The sequence below is a fragment of the Limanda limanda genome, chromosome 3 (assembly GCF_963576545.1).
Source record: "Limanda limanda chromosome 3, fLimLim1.1, whole genome shotgun sequence".
Classification (NCBI taxonomy): Eukaryota; Metazoa; Chordata; class Actinopteri; order Pleuronectiformes; family Pleuronectidae; genus Limanda; species Limanda limanda.
The window spans coordinates 5,916,593-5,937,855 of record NC_083638.1 but is presented as its reverse complement, the minus strand read 5'-3'; the positions used below and the strand labels follow the sequence as shown (position 1 = coordinate 5,937,855).

General features: G+C 42.3%; 3 protein-coding genes across 3 annotated transcripts; 1 reads left to right on the top strand and 2 right to left on the bottom strand.

Moving 5' to 3' along the window:
- Positions 1-1,604: 1,604 nt before the first annotated feature.
- Positions 1,605-3,129, bottom strand: LOC132998841 (solute carrier family 25 member 44-like). Its single transcript, XM_061068588.1, has 3 exons — positions 2,508-3,129; positions 2,277-2,404; positions 1,605-1,796 (listed from the first exon to the last, which is right to left on the bottom strand). Exons 1-3 carry the CDS (start codon positions 3,127-3,129, stop codon positions 1,605-1,607), a joined length of 942 nt encoding a protein of 313 aa, XP_060924571.1.
- Positions 3,130-10,083: 6,954 nt separating this feature from the next.
- LOC132998349 (solute carrier family 25 member 44-like) lies at positions 10,084-13,649 on the bottom strand. The gene is made up of 4 exons (XM_061067925.1): positions 13,441-13,649; positions 10,922-11,590; positions 10,671-10,798; positions 10,084-10,386 (listed from the first exon to the last, which is right to left on the bottom strand). The coding sequence occupies exons 2-4, from the start codon at positions 11,547-11,549 to the stop codon at positions 10,195-10,197; spliced, it is 948 nt and encodes a 315-aa protein (XP_060923908.1). The 5' UTR covers positions 11,550-11,590; positions 13,441-13,649; the 3' UTR covers positions 10,084-10,194.
- A 2,543-nt stretch (positions 13,650-16,192) lies between these two features.
- On the top strand, positions 16,193-19,320 carry LOC132998438 (proteasome subunit alpha type-4). Its single transcript, XM_061068085.1, has 9 exons — positions 16,193-16,270; positions 17,043-17,067; positions 17,154-17,196; positions 17,421-17,583; positions 17,675-17,752; positions 17,880-17,968; positions 18,196-18,326; positions 18,675-18,798; positions 19,092-19,320. The coding sequence occupies exons 2-9, from the start codon at positions 17,065-17,067 to the stop codon at positions 19,244-19,246; spliced, it is 786 nt and encodes a 261-aa protein (XP_060924068.1). The 5' UTR covers positions 16,193-16,270; positions 17,043-17,064; the 3' UTR covers positions 19,247-19,320.
- Positions 19,321-21,263: the final 1,943 nt, after the last annotated feature.

Sequence of the window (21,263 nt, the reverse complement as noted above, 5' to 3'; positions counted from 1 at the left end):
TGGTAGAGAACCTCATTTCAGTGACAGATGCTGGACAAATAAAACCTAGATCAATTGCAAGATGCCTCTCAAAGGTTTTTATTTATCTATTTATTTTTGGAATGTGGGCGAATCGGCCATTTATACAACACATCAATCAATTCTGCATGTTCTCCATCCAGCACCACAAAAAAATATTTAATTAAATGACTGATCTACAAGACATGCATTTCTAAAGAAACATTTACAGCAACTACAAAATATATATGTGTGTGTGTATGTATATATGTCAGAGCCTTTTAGACACAGACTCAAACGTTAAACATTTGTATAATACAAGATGAATTCCCATAAAGAAAACCTAAGAAAATCTATTTGTCCCCTACTGCTTTTCAAATATCACTAATGTGTCTATAGCTGAGAAGATTACACTTTTCAATACAGTTCTCATGTCCATCCGCTTAGTACTTTGACTATCCCACCTTGTATTCTACACACACACACACACACACACACACACACACACACACACACACACACACACACACACACACACACACACTGGCACCACATAGCTACCACCACCACATCCCCTGAGAACCAGAGGCCCTTCCTCTAACCCCGGCCGAGTCCGTTTCTTTCCTCCTTCGACAGCCCCTCATCAGTCTTCTAGACAAAGTGCCTTCCAGACACTGCTTGATAATTAATGTATAGAGCCGGGCAGGGAGCACTCCGTCATCCCACCGGGAAGTGTCAGCTCAGAGGAGGCCTCGGCCATCTTCACCAGGCCTCCTCCTCTCTGTCATTCGTCGGTACATTGGCCTGTCGGGGGGGTTTCATCAGCAGGAGGGAAAGTTTGAGTGCAGCGAGTTTAAGGACGTGTGAGTTTAAGGACGTGAGCTGGAAGGTCTTTGTCTGCTGCCATCTATTGTCCTGTTCATGGAAATGTTGACACTTCACATATGTGTGAGTGACGTTGGTGCTTTTACAGCTTCATTGGGTTTAATCTGACTTGAGATTTACTTTTAGTGAGTTAACTTTATTTTTGAAAGCTTTGGGAACCTGGTTATGATATCAACTAGATTGCTTATATACATTATGCTCATTAACATATTCTACCTTTACTGGCAATAACCAAATCAATACAGTTGTCATTGCTGCTCCCTCCATCTCTATCAGACATTTAAATATGAACAAAAAATGTATCACAAAGCACCGGTAAAAATAATATAGAATATAATATATATAATAATAATAAATATATAATATCACGACGATCATAATCAAAGTTCATCATGGATTCTGCAGACTCATCGAGAATAATTATCTCTCTGACCAAGAATACTACGGAAGATTATTAGAGCCAAACATGAGAAAAATTAGCATTTCAAGAATAAAGTCGAAATCTGAGGAAGATATGTTTTTCAGTTTTGATAATAAATGTATTTTATAAATGTGGGATTGTTTTTCGTGAAGAGATTTTGTCTCTTTGAGTTCCAGAGCGTCACATCGTTCGAGTGTTGGTGGAACCATCACATTTATCCATTTCCAGATTTTCAATTTGCACAAATGTGGCCACTTAGTTTTTTAAGTGCCTGTCCCCGATCCGTCTGTCCAGGTGTGTTTTACCGTTGTGTCGAATCCACCTGCTTTGATCGCAAACTCATTTTCTTTAGAGTCTCGAAGCCGACGGCCATGAGGATGGCAGCGGGTGTGGATGAAATGATGCGAGCAGTCAGTCCTTTGGTCAAACCCCGGTAGCCTTCCTCTTTGATCAGCTGTCTGAACGTCTCAATGACTGAAGACCTGCCTTCAACCTAAAAAACACATAGACAGAGCATTGAACTACAAACCAGTATCAAAGCCTAAAACTGTGTGACATTTTTTAGAGTTTGGTAACTGATTATTTGAAGCAACGTTGAATTTTAAATGAAGTTTTAAATGTCAAGGCTCAGCTTTTCATACTGTACCGTCCCCCATTCACAATTTATTATTTTTAGCCACTGACTCCAGGGCATCACCTGGTGTGTGAACTGTCGTCTGACGCACAAACTGTCAACCTGAATCATCAAGTTATGCAAATTACAGGAGTGATATGACAACTTGAGATCAGAAGCACAAACACAAAGAAAGCTGACTAATAATTAAACCAAATAGACTGGACTGTGCACCTCAACACATTTTTACACCATAAACTACATGTGAATCCTCACTAAGCTTTTTGCAGTATCCCCCAAACATCATTCGAATGACCATGTGATGCCTGTTATGATGAATGTTCCGTAAATGACACTAACCTGGACTCTGGCTCGAACCACATCCATTGGGTTGGTGACCGTTGAGGCAGTGGCAGAAGCGAGAGGTCCAGCAATGCCTTGTAGAACCAGGTGAGGACAGTCACTGGGAGCCAGTTTGGAGAGTTGCTCTGTAAAACATAACACAGATCTATTATTAGACAAAAGCACAAGCTCAAGGTTTTTGTGGAAAGTGTAATGAGTGCAGTGCTTTCAGAGGTTTCAGGCACATACCAGCATAAAAATGATAGAGAGGCCACCAGACCGCACTGTTTGGGATGTAAGTGATTAAAGAAGCAGTGTATCCTCTGTAGAAGCCCCGGAAACCATCAGCAGCATAAATCTGACTCATAATGTTCCTGGTTTGGCCGAACAGTATTTTGCACTTTCCAGCCTCTGAGTTGAGTTGAAAGCGGGAGAGGTGCGCCCCCTGGCCCTGCATCATCAGCTGCTGAGAGACGACATCTATAGGAACGCTGAAGGTCTGAGCGACCAGTGAAGCCGAGCCGCCGGCCACCAGCGACTTCATCGTGTTGTCCTCTGTATACTGGGAGACATACTTCCTCACCAGCATGTAGGTGGTTATGTGAGCCTGCCCTGAGACGACCGTGAGGGAGTTGACCATGAAGCCACGGTAGAGGCCCCGTACGCCCTCCGCCCGCAGGATCTTGAAGAAGGCGTCCCAAGTGCCATTGTAGAGCGTATTGCCCCTCTGCACCTGCAACTGCGTGCGGATGAGTGTTGCTGGGTAGTCTGTGACTCGGATGATCATCTTCATCATCACCCCAATCGGGTAGAACCTTGTCTTGTCGAGGTCCTCCCACTCGATGACCTGCATGTTTCTTTTCTGCTGCATCCTGACAGCTGTATGAGCGACCTCGTCCAACTGAATCCTGCCTGAGAGAACAACAGTGTCATCAGACTGGAAATTTAAGTTTACTGCAAACAAATGATTAAAAAAGTTAATTTATGCTGCAAGGCACACAAATGTTCTTGATACGTTGGGCCTATTGACTCACAGATGCAGGCATGAAGGCATAAAACCTTGTAAAAACTAGTAAGGGGATGTTGAGTTGATTTTCCGGTCAAACTAGCTTTATCAAACTGCTGACATCAGAGGCAGAGAGGTGGAAAAATACTGAACTGGGATGATTTGTATCTGTCAAATTAAATTCACAATATCAACTAGAATGTCAGTCCTTAGAGTTGATACCTCCATGGTCCATTTATGAAGTTTAATTCACTAGATCCTCATTATGATTTGCAGCGTATCCCACACACTCATGGATCGTGGTCCCCTAAACATGCCTGAACCTTTCCTCAGGACACAAGAATTGTCAGGAAGGGCAAGCTCAAATCAAAGGTAGCTCGTAGTGGCACTTTTGTTGAAAGGCAGCTGCCTTCGATGTCACACTGTTTGGAGGAAGCTGCCTTTGATGTCACACTGTTTGGAGGCAGCTGCCTTTGATGCCACACTGTTTTGAGGCAGCTGCTTTTGTTGCCACACTGTTTGGAGGCAGCTGCTTTTGATGTCACACTGTTTGGAGGCAGCTGCTTTTGTTGCCACACTGTTTGGCGGCAGCTGCTTTTGATGTCACTGTTTGGAGGCAGCTGCTTTTGTTGCCACACTGTTTGGAGGCAACTGCTTTTGTTGTCACACTGTTTGGAGGCAGCTGCTTTTGTTGCCTTTATGTCACACTGTCTGGAAGCAGCGGTCTTTAATGTCACTGTTTGGAGGCAGCTGCTTTTGTTGCCACACTGTTTGGCGGCAGCTGCTTTTGATGTCACTGTTTGGAGGCAGCTGCTTTTGTTGCCACACTGTTTGGAGGCAACTGCTTTTGTTGTCACACTGTTTGGAGGCAGCTGCTTTTGTTGCCTTTATGTCACATTGTCTGGAAGCAGCGGTCTTTAATGTCACTGTTTGGAGGCAGCTGCTTTTGTTGCCACACTGTTTGGAGGCAGCTGCCTTTGATATCACACTGTTTTGAGGCAGCTGCTTTTGATGTCACACTGTTTTGAGGCAGCTGCTTTTGATGTCACTGTTGGAGGCAGCTGCTTTTGTTGCCTTTTGATGTCACACTGTCTGGAAGCAGGTATCTTTAATGTCACACTGTTTGGAGAAAGCTGCTTTTGTTGCCCTTTGATGTCACACTGTCTGGAGGCAGGTGTCTTTAATGTCACACTGTTTGGAGGCAGCTGCTTTTGATGTCACACTGTTTGGAGAAAGCTGCTTTTGTTGCCTTTTGATGTCACACTGTCTGGAAGCAGGTGTCTTTAATGTCTCACTGTTTGTGACACACACTCATGGATCGTGGTCCCCTAAACATGCCTGAACCTTTCCTCAGGACACAAGAATTGTCAGGAAGGGCAAGCTCAAATCAAAGGTAGCTCGTAGTGGCACTTTTGTTGAAAGGCAGCTGCCTTCGATGTCACACTGTTTGGAGGAAGCTGCTTTTGTTGCCACACTGTTTGGAGGCAGCTGCTTTTGATGTCACACTGTCTGGAGGCAGCTGCTTTTGTTGCCACACTGTTTGGAGGCAGCTGCTTTTGATGTCACACTGTTTGGAGGTAGCTGCCTTTGATATCACACTGTTTGGAGGCAGCTGCTTTTGTTGCCACACTGTTTGGAGGCAGCTGCTTTTGATGTCACACTGTTTGGAGGCAGCTGCCTTTGATATCACACTGTTTGGTTGGAGGCAGCTGCCTTTGATATCACACTGTTTGGAGGCAGCTGCTTTTGTTGCCACACTGTTTGGAGGCAGCTGCCTTTGATATCACACTGTTTGGAGGCAGCTGCTTTTGTTGCCACACTGTTTGGAGGCAGCTGCTTTTGTTGCCACACTGTTTGGAAGCAGCTGCCTTTGATGTCACACTGTTTGGAGGCAGCTGCTTTTGTTGCCACACTGTTTGGAAGCAGCTGCCTTTGATATCACACTGTTTGGAGGCAGCTGCTTTTGTTGCCACACTGTTTGGAAGCAGCTGTCTTTAATGTCACACTGTTTGGAGGCAGCTGCTTTTGTTGCCACACTGTTTGGAGGCAGCTGCTTTTGTTGCCACACTGTTTGGAGGCAGCTTATTTTGTTGCCACACTGTTTGGAGGAAGCTGCCTTTGATATCACACTGTTTGGAGGCAGCTGCTTTTGTTGCCACACTGTTTGGAGGCAGCTGCCTTTGATATCACACTGTTTGGAGGCAGCTGCTTTTGTTGCCACACTGTTTGGAGGCAGCTGCCTTTGATATCACACTGTTTGGAGGCAGCTGCTTTTGTTGCCACACTGTTTGGAGGCAGCTGCCTTTGATATCACACTGTTTGGAGGCAGCTGCTTTTGATGTCACACTGTCTGGAGGCAGCTGCTTTTGATGTCACACTGTTTGGAGGCAGCTGCCTTTGATATCACACTGTTTGGAGGCAGCTGCTTTTGTTGCCACACTGTTTGGAGGCAGCTGCTTTTGTTGCCACACTGTTTGGAGGAAGCTGTCTTTAATGTCACACTGTTTGGAGGCAGCTGCTTTTGTTGCCACACTGTTTGGAGGCAGCTGCCTTTGATATCACACTGTTTGGAGGCAGCTGCTTTTGTTGCCACACTGTTTGGAGGCAGCTGCCTTTGATATCACACTGTTTGGAGGCAGCTGCTTTTGTTGCCACACTGTTTGGAGGCAGCTGCTTTTGTTGCCACACTGTTTGGAAGCAGCTGCCTTTGATGTCACACTGTTTGGAGGCAGCTGCTTTTGTTGCCACACTGTTTGGAAGCAGCTGCCTTTGATATCACACTGTTTGGAGGCAGCTGCTTTTGTTGCCACACTGTTTGGAGGCAGCTGCCTTTGATATCACACTGTTTGGAGGCAGCTGCTTTTGTTGCCACACTGTTTGGAGGCAGCTGCCTTTGATATCACACTGTTTGGAGGCAGCTGCTTTTGTTGCCACACTGTTTGGAGGCAGCTGCCTTTGATATCACACTGTTTGGAGGCAGCTGCTTTTGATGTCACACTGTCTGGAGGCAGCTGCTTTTGATGTCACACTGTTTGGAGGCAGCTGCCTTTGATATCACACTGTTTGGAGGCAGCTGCTTTTGTTGCCACACTGTTTGGAGGCAGCTGCTTTTGTTGCCACACTGTTTGGAGGAAGCTGTCTTTAATGTCACACTGTTTGGAGGCAGCTGCTTTTGTTGCCACACTGTTTGGAGGCAGCTGCCTTTGATATCACACTGTTTGGAGGCAGCTGCTTTTGTTGCCACACTGTTTGGAGGCAGCTGCCTTTGATATCACACTGTTTGGAGGCAGCTGCTTTTGTTGCCACACTGTTTGGAGGCAGCTGCCTTTGATATCACACTGTTTGGAGGCAGCTGCTTTTGTTGCCACACTGTTTGGAGGCAGCTGTTTTTGATGTGACACTGTCTGGAGGCAGCTGCTTTTGTTGCCACACTGTTTGGAGGCAGCTGCTTTTGATGTCACACTGTTTGGAGGCAGCTGCCTTTGATATCACACTGTTTGGAGGCAGCTGCTTTTGTTGCCACACTGTTTGGAGGCAGCTGCCTTTGATATCACACTGTTTGGAGGCAGCTGCTTTTGTTGCAACACTGTTTGGAGGCAGCTGTTTTTGATGTCACACTGTCTGGAGGCAGCTGCTTTTGTTGCCACACTGTTTGGAGGCAGCTGCCTTTGATATCACACTGTTTGGAGGCAGCTGCCTTTGATATCACACTGTTTGGAGGCAGCTGCTTTTGTTGCCACACTGTTTGGAGGCAGCTGCTTTTGTTGCCACACTGTTTGGAGGCAGCTGCTTTTGATGTCACACTGTTTGGAGGCAGCTGCCTTTGATATCACACTGTTTGGAGGCAGCTGCTTTTGTTGCCACACTGTTTGGAGGCAGCTGCCTTTGATATCACACTGTTTGGAGGCAGCTGCTTTTGTTGCCACACTGTTTGGAGGCAGCTGTTTTTGATATCACACTGTTTGGAGGTAGCTGCTTTTGTTGCCACACTGTTTGGAGGCAGCTGCTTTTGTTGCCACACTGTTTGGAGGCAGCTGCTTTTGATGTCACACTGTTTGGAGGCAGCTGCCTTTGATATCACACTGTTTGGAGGCAGCTGCTTTTGTTGCCACACTGTTTGAAGGCAGCTGTTTTTGATGTCACACTGTCTGGAGGCAGCTGCTTTTGATGTCACACTGTTTGGAGGCAGCTGCCTTTGATATCACACTGTTTGGAGGCAGCTGCTTTTGTTGCCACACTGTTTGGAGGCAGCTGTTTTTGATGTCACACTGTCTGGAGGCAGCTGCTTTTGTTGCCACAGTGTTTGGAGGCAGCTGCTTTTGATGTCACACTGTTTGGAGGCAGCTGCTTTTGTTGCCACACTGTTTGGAGGCAGCTGCTTTTGATATCACACTGTTTGGAGGCAGCTGCTTTTGTTGCCACACTGTTTGGAGGCAGCTGCTTTTGATGTCACACTGTTTGGAGGCAGCTGCCTTTGATATCACACTGTTTGGAGGCAGCTGCTTTTGTTGCCACACTGTTTGGAGGCAGCTGCCTTTGATATCACACTGTTTGGAGGCAGCTGCTTTTGTTGCCACACTGTTTGGAGGCAGCTGCCTTTGATATCACACTGTTTGGAGGCAGCTGCTTTTGTTGCCACACTGTTTGGAGGCAGCTGCTTTTGTTGCCACACTGCTTGGAGGCAGCTGCTTTTGATGTCACTGTTTGGAGGCAGCTGCTTTTGTTGCCACACTGTTTAATCCACATAAAAATATGAAACTGAAAAATAAAAACAGCAGAGCCAATGGTTCAAGAGCAGCTGTGAAGTTTTATTGAACAAACAGAAGTTGAATAACAATACACTGAGACAACACATGTGAAACCACATGTATTCTGTACACAACAGTCGAGTTCTGATTCGTTAGAGGACGAATCACTGTCGAGCTGTTTGAAACTTTGATTCTCTCACATGTTTTTTTTTTGTTTCATTTTTTAGAATAATTAAGAAAATGTGTTCTCGTGAAAACTAGAACTTAAACCTGCAGGTGAATCTACAAGGTATTCAGGTAGAACTTCAATGTTTCTAACACATCTTGGTTTGGCCTGAGAAATGTCTGTATAATTTAAGAAAACATTATGGCTTCATATACAACTTTCAAATTTAGGAATTTGCCACCGGAGTAAAACATCCTTGTCTCTTTTCTGCAACATCTAATGTTACGTGTCAATAACTACATGTATATATATATTTTTGTATCTGTCCAAGACAGTGATCACATCTCGCATATTTTTTTAATTAATTAATTACATGCCTCCAAAAGCCACTTACGCAGTTTTTCTTTTTAAGCAACAAACTGTATGAGATACAATAAACAGCGTTACTCATGTTCCACAAAAGATAAAACAATATGAAATGTGACATTTTGAAGGTCAAACACGACAGTGGTCATAAACCCCAAAACAACCCCCCCCCCCAAAAAACCCAAAAGATAAATTAGTTAAAATGCATTTGAAAGAAGACGTGTTATTCACATGATTTACAGGAAATATACAATCACGTTTTTCTGAGAAGAAGAAAACATTTATTGCACTCAAACATTTACCATCACACCAGATGAAACTATCAGTTCTGCTCACAGGTTTTCACTGGCAGAGATACCCGGCGGTTACCATTACAGCAAATCAGCCATTTTCTGGATTGTCAATACGAGAGACAAACAGTGTGTTACAGAAGAGCTGATCAAATGTGGCACTGTGCGTCTCGTGTTGTGTGTGGAATTTGCCGAGTGATTTATTTTGACTTGCAGGACAAATAAAACATAGTAACTGCCATTTTGATGATTCTAATACCTAACAACAGTCTTCTCATGCTCATTCAGCATTTAAAAACAAAACTCACATTGTTGTTAGTGATTTCACACTATGAAGGCAGCGACTTGAAAAGGCCAGGAGAAAGAAACCGTATATCAGACACACGCCAGTTTGAGGAATGGAGGGGAACAAAAACACACATTTTTTTGCACCGACGTTTCTCCAAACCCCAATCAAAGCCCAGGTTTTTAATGTGAGCCCAGCTTTGCTTGACTTTGGTAAGACAGAACAAACTATCACACACAGTACACAGCTTTCAGTTCCACTTCTCTGCTAAGCAGAGATGCAGAAACATGATGCAATGTGCGTTGCTCAAACACAATTCTATAACAGTGGCTTCAATTTGTCTCCATTGTCCAGCGATAAAAACGATTAATGCAGTTTTCAACCCTGTTTAAGCAGCGACAACTGCAAACCTGTGTGTGAACTAAAGGCAAAATATTTAAAGCAACACTATGCAACTTTTTTTTACCATAAACAGCAGCTTTAAAATAAGTTTCATTGCTCAATGTCTTGGAACAGAGAGGTTTCCTCTTTCATTCCCACTCCTCAACCTGAACGTCTCTTCTTTCTCTTTGTAACTCTAGTTGAGGAGTAAAGCTGAACTGTAGATCAGCTAGAAGTCATTAAAAACCAGTGTTCATCTCCAAAATTCAGCAGGAAAACTTAAAAAATACAAAGAATTCTAAAGAGTTTGTTGTATAGTTCACGGTGGCAGCTCTTCTGGTTCAGGAAGCCAGGGGTCACAGGTAATATCCATTTATCATTTCCAAGAGATTGGTGGGTTTCTTTCTCAACATTAAAACCACTTTATCGCTCGGACACCGATATGCTGCAGAGGGCGCTGTTGCACGGTCAACGTTACAAAGTGTTGCTTTAATCTGTAACTTATGGGTCGGTATGAAAGGTCAGATACAGATTTAAACACATTGTTTGCATGTTTTAATGGCCTGATCTCATCCCCCCCCCCCCCCCCCCAGGCTGAGATGTATTATTCACCCAGTGCTTTCACAGGAAGTCCACTTTGGGGCTGGGGGCGAAAATGTCACATGGTACATACACCGCCTGTCCAGGTGTGTTTTACCAGTGTCTCGAATCCACCAGCTCCGGTCGCAAACTCATTCTCTTTAGAGTCTCGTAGCCGACCACCATGACGATGGCAGTGGGTGTGGAGGAAATGATGCGAGCCGAAAGTCCTTTGGTCAAACCCCAGCAGCCTTCCTCTCTGATCAGCTGTCTGAACGTCTCTATGACTGAAGACCGGCCTTCAACCTAAAAAACACACATAACACAGCATGGAACCACAAACCAGTATCAAAGTATCTAATCCTAAAACTGGATGATATTTAACTATTTAGACTTATTTCAGATTTTTGTTCTGCAGACTAATATAATAAAAAAATATATATATTTGATAAAGCACGATATCTAAATCAAACCGTAATTTAACAATGATTTAAATAGTATAACTTTGAATTTTGGTCATAATTACAAATCAATTATTAATTTGGATTTGATGCAACATCACATTTTTAATGAGTTTTACTGATGCTAACCTGGACTCTGGCTCGAACCACATCCATTGGGTTGGTGACCGTTGAGGCAGTGGCGGCAGCGAGAGGTCCAGCAATGCCTTGTAGAACCAGGTGAGGACAGTCACTGGGAGCCAGTTTGGAGAGTTGCTCTGTTAAACAAAACACATACAGATCTATTATTAGGCTCACAGATAAATTGGACGTGACAAAAGCACAAGGTTTTTGTGGAAAGTGTAATGAGTGCAGTGCTTTCAGAGGTTTCAGGCACATACCAGCATAAAAATGATAGAAAGGCCACCAGACCGCACTGTTTGGGATGTAAGTGATTAAAGAAGCAGCGTATCCTCTGTAGAAGCCCCGGCAACCATCAGCAGCATAAATCAGACTCATAATCTTCCTGGTTTGGCCGAACAGTACTTTTCGCTTTCCAGTCTCTGTGGTAGTGTTGAGTTGAAAGCGGGAGAGGTGCGCCCCCTGGCCCTGCATCATCAGCTGCTGAGAGACGACATCTATGGGAACGGTGATGCTCTGAGCAACCAGTGAAGCCGAGCCACCGGCCACCAGCGACTTCATCGTGTTGTCCTCTGTGTACTGGGAGACATGCCTTCTCACCAGCTCGTAGGTGGTTATGTAAGCCTGCCCTGAGATGAGCGTGAGGGAGTTGACCATGAAGCCACGGTAGAGGCCGCGTACGCCCTCCGCCCGCAGGATCTTGACGAAGGCGTCTAAAGTGCCGCCATAGAGCGACGTGCCCCTCTGCACCTGCAGCCGCGTGCGGATGAGTGTTGCTGGGTAGACCGTGGCACGGATGGTCATCGTCATGAACACCCCGAAAGAGTAGAACTTCCTCTTGTCCAGGTCCTCCCACTCGATGATCTGGATGTTTCTTTTCTGCTGCATCCTGACAGCTGTAGGGGCGACCTCATCCGACTGAATCCTGCCTGAGGGAACAAAAGCAAACAACAGTGTCATCAGTAAGGAGCTTAAATAAATTATTATAGCTGGTTTTTGAGACTGGAAATTAAAGTTTACTTCAAACAAATGGTTCTTCAACATTTCCAGGAAGCAGACATAATGTACCACTACCACATGAAAACTCGTAAGGGGATGTTGAGTAGATTTACTGGTCAAACTAGCTTTGTCTAATTTACACCACAGGCAGAGAGATTTTATTATTTACTACAGCATTGTTTAATTTTAATTAAATTTTACGTCACACCTTCACTTCGCGGTGTTCTAGACATGCTAGCCAGTTAGCATGCTGAGGTATTGCAGATTCATTATGTTTAGCATCAGTTAGCTAGCTTATAAACACAGAGTTAAACAGGGAGGATTTCAAATACTGAGACAAAGAAAGACTCAATTCATCGTTTCGTATTTTATTTAAGAAGTTTACTGCCCGATCTTAATCTTTAAATATCAACTTAGATCCAGCTCGAGTCTGTCTTGTAATTATTCTAATGCTTGTCATTATTTCACCTTATTTGTGTCTGTTTTAGTTTCTATGCCCTTTTGCTGTGTTTACCTTTTTCTATAGACTTTATTGCTATCATTGTTCATCTTATCCTTTATCAACGCTGTTAGTACATTGTAATAATCGTAAAGCACTTTAGCTTTGTCTAATTTACACCACAGGCAGAGAGAGAACTAAAGTATTCTGCTAAAGTGGAAGTCTAACTATTTCACCGAAAGACTATTCTATAAAACTTGGATACTATGGCAATCCACAGTGGATGTCAGGATGTGTTTTCTTTATTTTAGTTCAATCATTGTTTGCCATGGTATTGTGAAGCCCTTTGTAACCTTGTTTAGATAAGTGCTATACGAATAAAGTTATTTTATTATTATCATTACAGCCGGACCTGTTATCGTCTTGTTAATATCGTCTCATATTATTTCTGCAAGCAAAACTCTGTGTTTAAGGTTGATTCACCATTTACTGTAATGCAGACGGGACATAGTGCTTGTCCGTACGTCGCTATGGAAACACACTAAATTAAAGATTTAGTTTCATTCTACTTTCTGGTGTTGTGTTGTGTGCATTTCGTAGAATTTCAGTTAATTTGATCCAAGAGTTGAGGGGTGGTTTGAAACATGCCTGAACGTTTTTTCTCAGGACCCAGGAGTTGTTGTGTAAGTGAAAAAAAAAAAAACTTCCTGGAACCACGTCCAAATGTTATTGGCTCTTCCGTGTGTCCTGCCACACCCCTCCCCTCCACAACATTGCAGGCAAATCGATTGAGTAATATTTTTTTTTGCGTAATCCTGCAATCAACAGGCAAACAGATAAAACATGTGACCACCTCCACAGCTGATATAATAACAGTGATGTAACTACAACCTTGTGAGTTGATGAACCCAGATGATAACAACACTGAAGTGTATATGCAGCTCTTCCTCCATCTTTGCTGAGCAGAATCAGCCTGTAATCTAATAACTGCAACTTCTAATGTCACTTTAATAACATTAACCTGCTCTTATCTGCGAGAGAGTGGCTTTACTGGTCCCAGAACAGCTGATTATCATCTCACTGGTTTGTGTTTGACCCCAGTAGCATCGGTCAGAGGACACGGTGTACCCGAGGCGCAGTGAGGCCGACCGGGGAGACAGTCTCCGTCCGGTTCGAGCCCCTTGAGACCGATTCAACACCCACAGAGTTAAATATGATCATTAAATAAAAGTTTGCATATGCGAAAACGCTGGTTTCGATCTTCTGGATGCGCTAATGTAGCGTGTTAGCCTCCAGCAAGCTAGCTCCACCTAGCGTTAGCATCGCGTTTGGAACACTCACCTTTCCGGACAGATGTTTAATGCCGAGTCATGTTCTGAGTGCGACTCGGGCTGGAGACTTCATGGAGACAGAGGATGGGAACAAGCGAGTCGAGCTAGCGCCGCCGAGTCGCTGTTTAACTTTAACTTGTTTGTGTTCTGCAGCGAGGTTAGCCACTTCCTAGCTAACGAGCTAACAGTCAGATGGCTTCCTCTTCCCATTCAAACACCATGCTGTTGAGACAGCCAATCAACAGTAGTGCTGCGTTCAAGCACCACCAACGGGGAGGGGGGAAACCAAGACTTCATGTCAGCCCGGTGGGAACTTAAAACAATTATTTCCACCGATTATATCAAACAATGGTCAAAAATTATCTATCATTATCAGTTGCAACACTATTAAATATAATACAGACACATGTTAAACCAAGCTGAATTTTATATAGGTTCCACATTGTAATGGACTCCTCCAAAAAAGGTTTGACAACAGAAGAGCCCTGAACACACCAGAGCTACTTTGTGTCTATCTATCTATCTATCTATCTATCTATCTATCTATCTATCTATCTATCTATCTATCTATCTATCTATCTATCTATCTATCTATCTATCTATCTATCTATCTATCTATCTATCTATCTATCTATATATCTATCTATCTATCTATCTATCTATCTATCTATCTATCTATCTATCTATCTTTCTATCTATCTATCTATCTATCTATCTATCTATCTATCTATCTATCTATCTATCTATCTATCTATCTATCTATCTATCTATCTATCTATCTATCTATCTATTTATCAATATATCTATCTATCTATCTATCTATCTATCGATCTATCTATCTTTATATCTATTTATCTATCTATCTATCTATCTATCTATCTATCTATCTATCTATCTATCTATCTGTCTATCTGTCTATCTGTCTATCTGTCTGTCTGTCTGTCTGTCTGTCTGTCTGTCTGTCTGTCTGTCTGTCTGTCTGTCTGTCTGTCTGTCTGTCTGTCTGTCTGTCTGTCTGTCTATCTATCTATCTATCTATCTATCTATCTATCTATCTATCTATCTATATCCAGTGTTGGGGAGTAACGGAATACATGTAACGGCGTTACGTATTTAGAATACAAATTATGAGTAACTGTATTCCGTTACAGTTACAAAATAAATAGATGGTATTCAGAATACAGTTACATTGTTGAAATCAGTGGATTACATGACGGTACTTCTCGAGTTTATTCACTCTCTCGTAAATCCACCGGCGGCAAAGCCCCCAGGAAGCAGCTGGAGAGCAGGGCTGCCGTAAGAGAGCCCGGGCCCCCGGCGGCGTGAAGAAGCCTCACCGCTACAGGCCCGGGACCGAGGCTCTGAGAGAGTTCCGTCGCTACCAGAAATCTACGGAGCTGCTGATCCGCAAGCTGCCCGACCTGCGCTTCCAGAGCTCCGCTGTCATGGCTCTGCAAGAGACCAGCGAGGCACGCCGGGTTCACACCGGACGCTGAAGCGCCGGACGCTGAATAATATCACCCGTTGACCCAGTAGTATAAAAGCATAAAGTCACTTGTTGCTCCAACATTAACTGCAACAGCGTCCCAATTTAATGTCATCTATCTTCAAGAACTTCTCCGCTGTTTGCTCCGTTCAATGTCGGGTGTCGAGGGTAAATTACGTATTCTCCGCCCCCCCCCCCTCTCTTTTTATCTTTATGACTGCTTGTGTGTCTGTAGTGGATGGGCAGAAGGGGGCATTTAATAATGTGATCGGTAAAATTGGTAAAATTAAAACTCCAGGACAACAGAAGGTGAATACAAACTATTGGATGCATGCTTTTTCATTCATTTATATCATATATATGCCATATATAAAATGTCATCAATATCGTTTAAAATAATTTTTCAGTGTGTTTCCTGGAGCGATACGCTCGCGTCAAGCGCAAAAAAAATAGACTCGACGCCGAAACGATCGCTGCACTGCAAGGCAGCCTTGGCTCAGGGGGGGGTCCTTCAGCGTCCGGTGGGGCCGGCACAGAGGTGGGAGTGGATGGGAGCCGGATATCCAGCTGCCCCGCCGCATCGGCGGAGAGAGAGTTTAAACTGCTGCTGCTCCACTGACTATAACAACGCCGCAATCATGCACTTAAAAAATGCAATACAAACCGGAAGTATTCCAAGTATTCAGAATACGTTACTCAGATTAGTTAATGTAATGGAATACGTTACAGATTACATTTTTGGGCATGTATTCTGTATTCTGTAACGGAATACGTTTTGAAAGTATCCTTCCCAACACTGTCTATATCTCTATCTATCTATCGATCTATCTATCGATCTATCTATCTATCTATCTATCTATCTATCTATCTATCTATCTATCTATCTATCTATCTATCTATCTATCTATCTATCTATCTATCTATCTATCTATCTATCTATCTATCTATCTATCTATCTATCTATCTATCTATCTATCTATCTATCTATCTATCTATCTATCTATCTATCTATCTATCTTTATATATTTATATATATTTATCTATCTATCTATCTATTTATCTATCTATCTATCTATCTATCTATCTATCTATCTATCTATCTATCTATCTATCTATCTATCTATCTATCTATCTATCTATCTATCTATCTATCTATCTATCTATCTTTCTTTCTTTCTTTCTTTCTTTCTTTCTTTCTTTCTTACAGTACCTCGGTCCTCCCGCTGACAGGTGGCGCTGCTGAGCTGCCTCCTCACTGACGCAGTTTCCGGTGTCGGCGAGGAAGCATCAAACAGAAAGTGCCGGATCGCTGTGTCTGGGCCGAAGTGACTAAACTTACTCTCTTTAATCTCAGGTAACGAATCCTTATTTTATTATTCACTGCAGCATTATTTAATTTAAATACAATTTTACGTCACACCTTCACTTCCCGGGGTTCTAGCCGGGGGGCTTTAATTCTGGAACTAGCTTTACAGCATGCTAGCCAGTTAGCATGCTGAGATATTGCAGATTCATTCTGTTTAGCATCAGTTAGCTAGCTGCTGTACACCGAGGTAAACAGGGAGGATTTCAAATTCTGTGTCAAAGAAAGACTCAATTCATCGTTTGTCCTTTTATTTAAGAAGTTTACTGCCTGATATTAATCTTTAAATATCAACTTAGATCCAGCTCGACTCTGTCTTGTAATTATTTAAATGCTTCTTGTCATTATTTCACCTTATTTGTGTCTGTTTTAGTTTCTATGTCCTTTTTCTTTGTTTACCTTTTTCTATAGACTTTATTTCTATAATTGTACATCCTATCCTTTACCAACGCTGTTAGTACATTGTTATAATCGTAAAGCACTTTGGCTTGTTTCTAATGTGCTATATAAATAGATCTAACTCGATTTATCGATTAAATCACTGTCTGGATTAGCTTTTTCATGGAATAATCTAGTTTGATTGTCGTGTTCTCTCGTTTTGATCCTGGTCTAGATTCTGAAAAAGCAATGGTATTTAGTTTCCCTGCTTTTGTAAATAGAATAATTTTCAAAAACTTGAAAGTTGGCTTCAAACAGTGTGAAGAGCTTTGTTTTCCTGCTGTTTGCCCCAGTTTATGATAAATGTGTGTTTTATAATTTGCAGGAGGTTCCAGTGACGTGCAGAAATGGTAAGTAGCTTTTTAACTCTGCAGGATTTAGTTTTTCATATATTTGTGGTTTTTTTTGGCTAACCTTTTATTTCTCTATTGTTTAGTCTCGCAGATATGATTCTCGGACAACTATATTTTCCCCTGAAGGCAAGTGTTTTTGGTTTTTCAACATTTGATAATAAAATACACGATCATATTGACATTATATTCCAGTTCTAGTGTTTAGCCACATCTCACAGTCTTCATCAGTGAACAGCTTTATTCATTTTGTCAACCTACTTGATGTGTGTTTCATATTATTAAGCCATAAATGTTATATATATTTTTAGAGAGAGAGCAGTCAATTGACACCTTGTGACTACATTTTCCAGGGCGCCTGTATCAGGTGGAGTACGCCATGGAAGCCATCGGTCACGCCGGCACGTGTCTGGGGATCTTAGCAAACGACGGCGTGCTCTTAGCAGCAGAGAGACGCAACATCCACAAACTGCTGGACGAGGTTTTCTTCTCTGAGAAGATCTACAAGCTCAACGAGTGAGTGAAGTGAGCTGCAGACTTTAAGCTAAAGAAGGACTTCAGGTGTTCTTACATTAAACTGTTGGTCCTGTGTGCTTGTGTGTTTCAGAGACATGGCGTGCAGCGTTGCTGGGATCACATCAGATGCCAACGTGCTGACGAATGAGCTGCGGCTAATTGCACAGAGGTAAGAGTCAGAGGAAAACCTGACATGTCTAGAGCTGTCCAGTATACCTGCTCATATGTCAGGTCTTATTCTAAGAATAACATTTCATAAGAGGATGCAAATGAAATCCATCCATTCTGTATTATAGATATTTATTGCAGTACCAGGAGCCCATTCCCTCTGAGCAGCTGGTGACGGCTCTGTGTGACATCAAGCAAGCCTACACACAATTCGGAGGTAAAATGCTCAGAAGTTGGTTCTGATTCCTTAATGTTGCTGAAGGAATCCAACAGGTTTATTATACACTATCTTTGGCATCAACATCATTGTCAGTTTTAAACATTTCAAGTGTGCATCTCTACAGATGACAAATCGTCATCCTGGTACACAATCGACTACAATATGTCCTCATTTAGTAAAATGGTTTTGATGCTCTCTAACATCTGTGTGGTTTGTGTTGAAAGGAAAGAGGCCGTTTGGTGTTTCTCTGCTCTACATGGGCTGGGACAAACACTACGGTTTCCAGCTGTACCAGAGTGACCCCAGCGGCAACTACGGAGGCTGGAAGGCCACGTGCATCGGCAACAACAGCGCTGTAAGTCTGAAATGTGTTGAGTGATGAGAATCAGTTAGATGATCTCAACAGATAGTCTGAACAATGCTGTGATTAAAGTAGTTCTTAATGTGAATTGCTGTCATAATCATTTCCTTTCATAAGATAAAATGTCATAAGACTGTTGCAGTTTTGGCTTTGGGGTATTTGATGTAGTAGCCTTACAATTAGGCATTTATAATTTATTTAAAAAATTGTATTAAATGCTTTGTTGCCAATTTCGAATTTGAGGGATACATTTGTTGAGCCAATAAGTTTTATTAACTTTAGTTTAGTTACTGTTCCTCTGTATCCTGAGTATATTATCATGTATTGGCTTGTTTGCCTCAGGCTGCCGTGTCCATGCTGAAGCAGGACTTCAAAGAGGGAGAGATGACTCTGTCCTCTGCTTTGGCTCTGGCCGTCAAAGTCCTCAACAAAACGATGGACGTCAGCAAGCTGTCGGCAGAAAAAGGTGAGAATCACAGACAATACTCACTAGTAGTTTAGATTTCACGTTTTGATTGATTTGAAATAACAGTTTTACTGACATGCACTGTGTTAATGCAGGACATATCTCAAAAGTAGTAATAACAAGGCTCTAAACTAACAGATAACAAATTCTAAAAACCTTCTATAAGGTAAACAATGAGTCTTTTGGTTGAAATAAGTCATTAAATCACAAGTTTCTAAGACTGAATTACACAACTTAAATGGAAACCAACACTAACTAACTCCAACCACCGTGTTTCACATTTCCAATCTCAGTGGAGATCGCCACCCTGACGCGGGAAGACGGGAAAACCAAAATCAAGGTTCTGAAACAGAAAGAGGTCGAGGTGCTCATCAAGCGGCACGAGGTCGAAGAGGCCAAGGTTGAGAAGGACAAGAAGGACAAGGAGCAGAGGGAGAAGGACAAATGAGAAGAACCCTTTCCCCCCATCATGTCATCAAATTCTGTGTGTTTTGTCTTTTACATTAAAAGTTTGCAAAGTGATGGACGTGTTGTCTGTGTCTTTGTCACAAATAAAGGTGTCACCTTTTTTTTATTTACGCATCTTAAACAGATGTTTCATGATTTTGATACTTACCTAGTTTTCATACCATTTGACAGGATCATAAACTAACTCTAGAGTTTATTGATTGATCCTTTAAGTGTCATATCACCCAGAAGCAGGTCCAGGTGTTTTAACCTCAGATGTTCTTGTGTATTTCCTATAGAGTGATTGGGGAGTGTTTGGCCACATGATGGCGCTGTCAGTTCTGAGAACCCTCAAATCTAAAAGACCAGTGTTTGTTTTCTAACTTGTTACAACATCATCATGAATCTTACATTCACCTCCAGTTTTATAAGACTTGTTTATCATAGTCAACTTTCAAATAAGTCGTAATTATAAAAATAACTAAAAGTAATTTTTAAAGCCGAGCTGGTTTAAATAAATATATATTAGAATGTATTGGTAAAATTCCAGTTATTGTTAAACCAGGATATTATTGGGACCTTGTTGGACAGATTTCAGTTCTTTGATATAATTTGGATAAAAACTGTTCATAAGAGACAATTCTTTCCTCTGTTAAATTTAAAACATTTATATATATTATTGAGCCACAATCATAGAAGTAGAGCAGGTTTTACATTTAGTTTTAGAGTAAATATTTCCCTGGATGGTGATTAGTTAAAACCAGTTTATTTAGAGTCTCGGGTCTAAATAAACAGCCTCTTGTTTTGACTGCACAGGACTCTCCCCATCAGTGAGTGTCATTCGTTCTTCTCACCACTTGAGGGTGACAGAGCCCACTGAGGAAATGTCATGAGGCTAAAATACTGTTGTTATATTGTCCAAATATCCAGAAATTATAATACAGGTATTATAATCTGAAAATTGTGAATAAATCAATAAACTTTCATACTAAAAGTAATTTATAGGTTGATATATTTCAAATCGCCGGCTGTGGTGCAGATTGTCATTTGTTGAGTCACAGAGCAGGTGGTGAATGTGACAGTAATGGCCGTCTGCTCCATCCCTACCGGGCCCTCGGTCACTCACTATGTAGGTGGTCATGTTGTAACTTAAACCAGCTGTTTAATGTTGAACAGCACATGTGCTCTGATGACACGGCCACTGCAAGATTTGTGTCCTGCTTCTTTTTTAACGTGTTTTGGCCGAGACACGCTCCTGAACTCTCTGCTTCTGTCATCTCTGCTGAAAAATGTGTCCAAGTGGATGATTCATTTTACCCGTATAAAACTAGAGAGGGTTCGAGATCGGTAAAGAAAGCTTTCAGAGCACAACAACTCCCCCAGTGCAACCACAGCAGCGTAAAAGTAACCACATTGCCTCAAGAGCAACTCTGGTGGAGTAAAACCCCTTTGTTTGGTGAAATCTCATCCTGTTAAATGCCACAAACAGTCAAATATTGCTTGTTGAACCCAACAACTAAATGAATCTGTCTGTGAAAACCCACTTTTTGTGTTGTGTGTGTGTGTGTGTGTGTGTGTGTTACATGTCAACTCCCCCCTCAGTTTGTTAATGCCCTGCACATTCCCAGAAACAATGCTGTGGATGTGACCTCAATGTCCTCAGCCGCGGCTGCAGCCCGGCGTACACCAGCTCTTTCCTGGGTATCAGCGCTTTTCATATTTTCTCATCCTGCACTCAATATTTCTGAAGTCAAAGCTTCTAACTGTATAATTTAGTAATCACCTGTTTGTGGGGCATTTCTCTCGCGTCCATATTTGCACTTTGAAGTGGTCTCTAACCTGGAAACAGTGATTCTCCTGTTCTTGCTAAACACATTCAATAAAGGCTGAATGGTGCAATAAAAAGGTAATTAGCTAGTTGGATTCACTAAAGCAAAGACTATTGGTCAAGTTAACACAACGTTGCACCTTGCCTTTTGAAATACTCACATTTCTAACCAATAAAATGTCTTTAACTC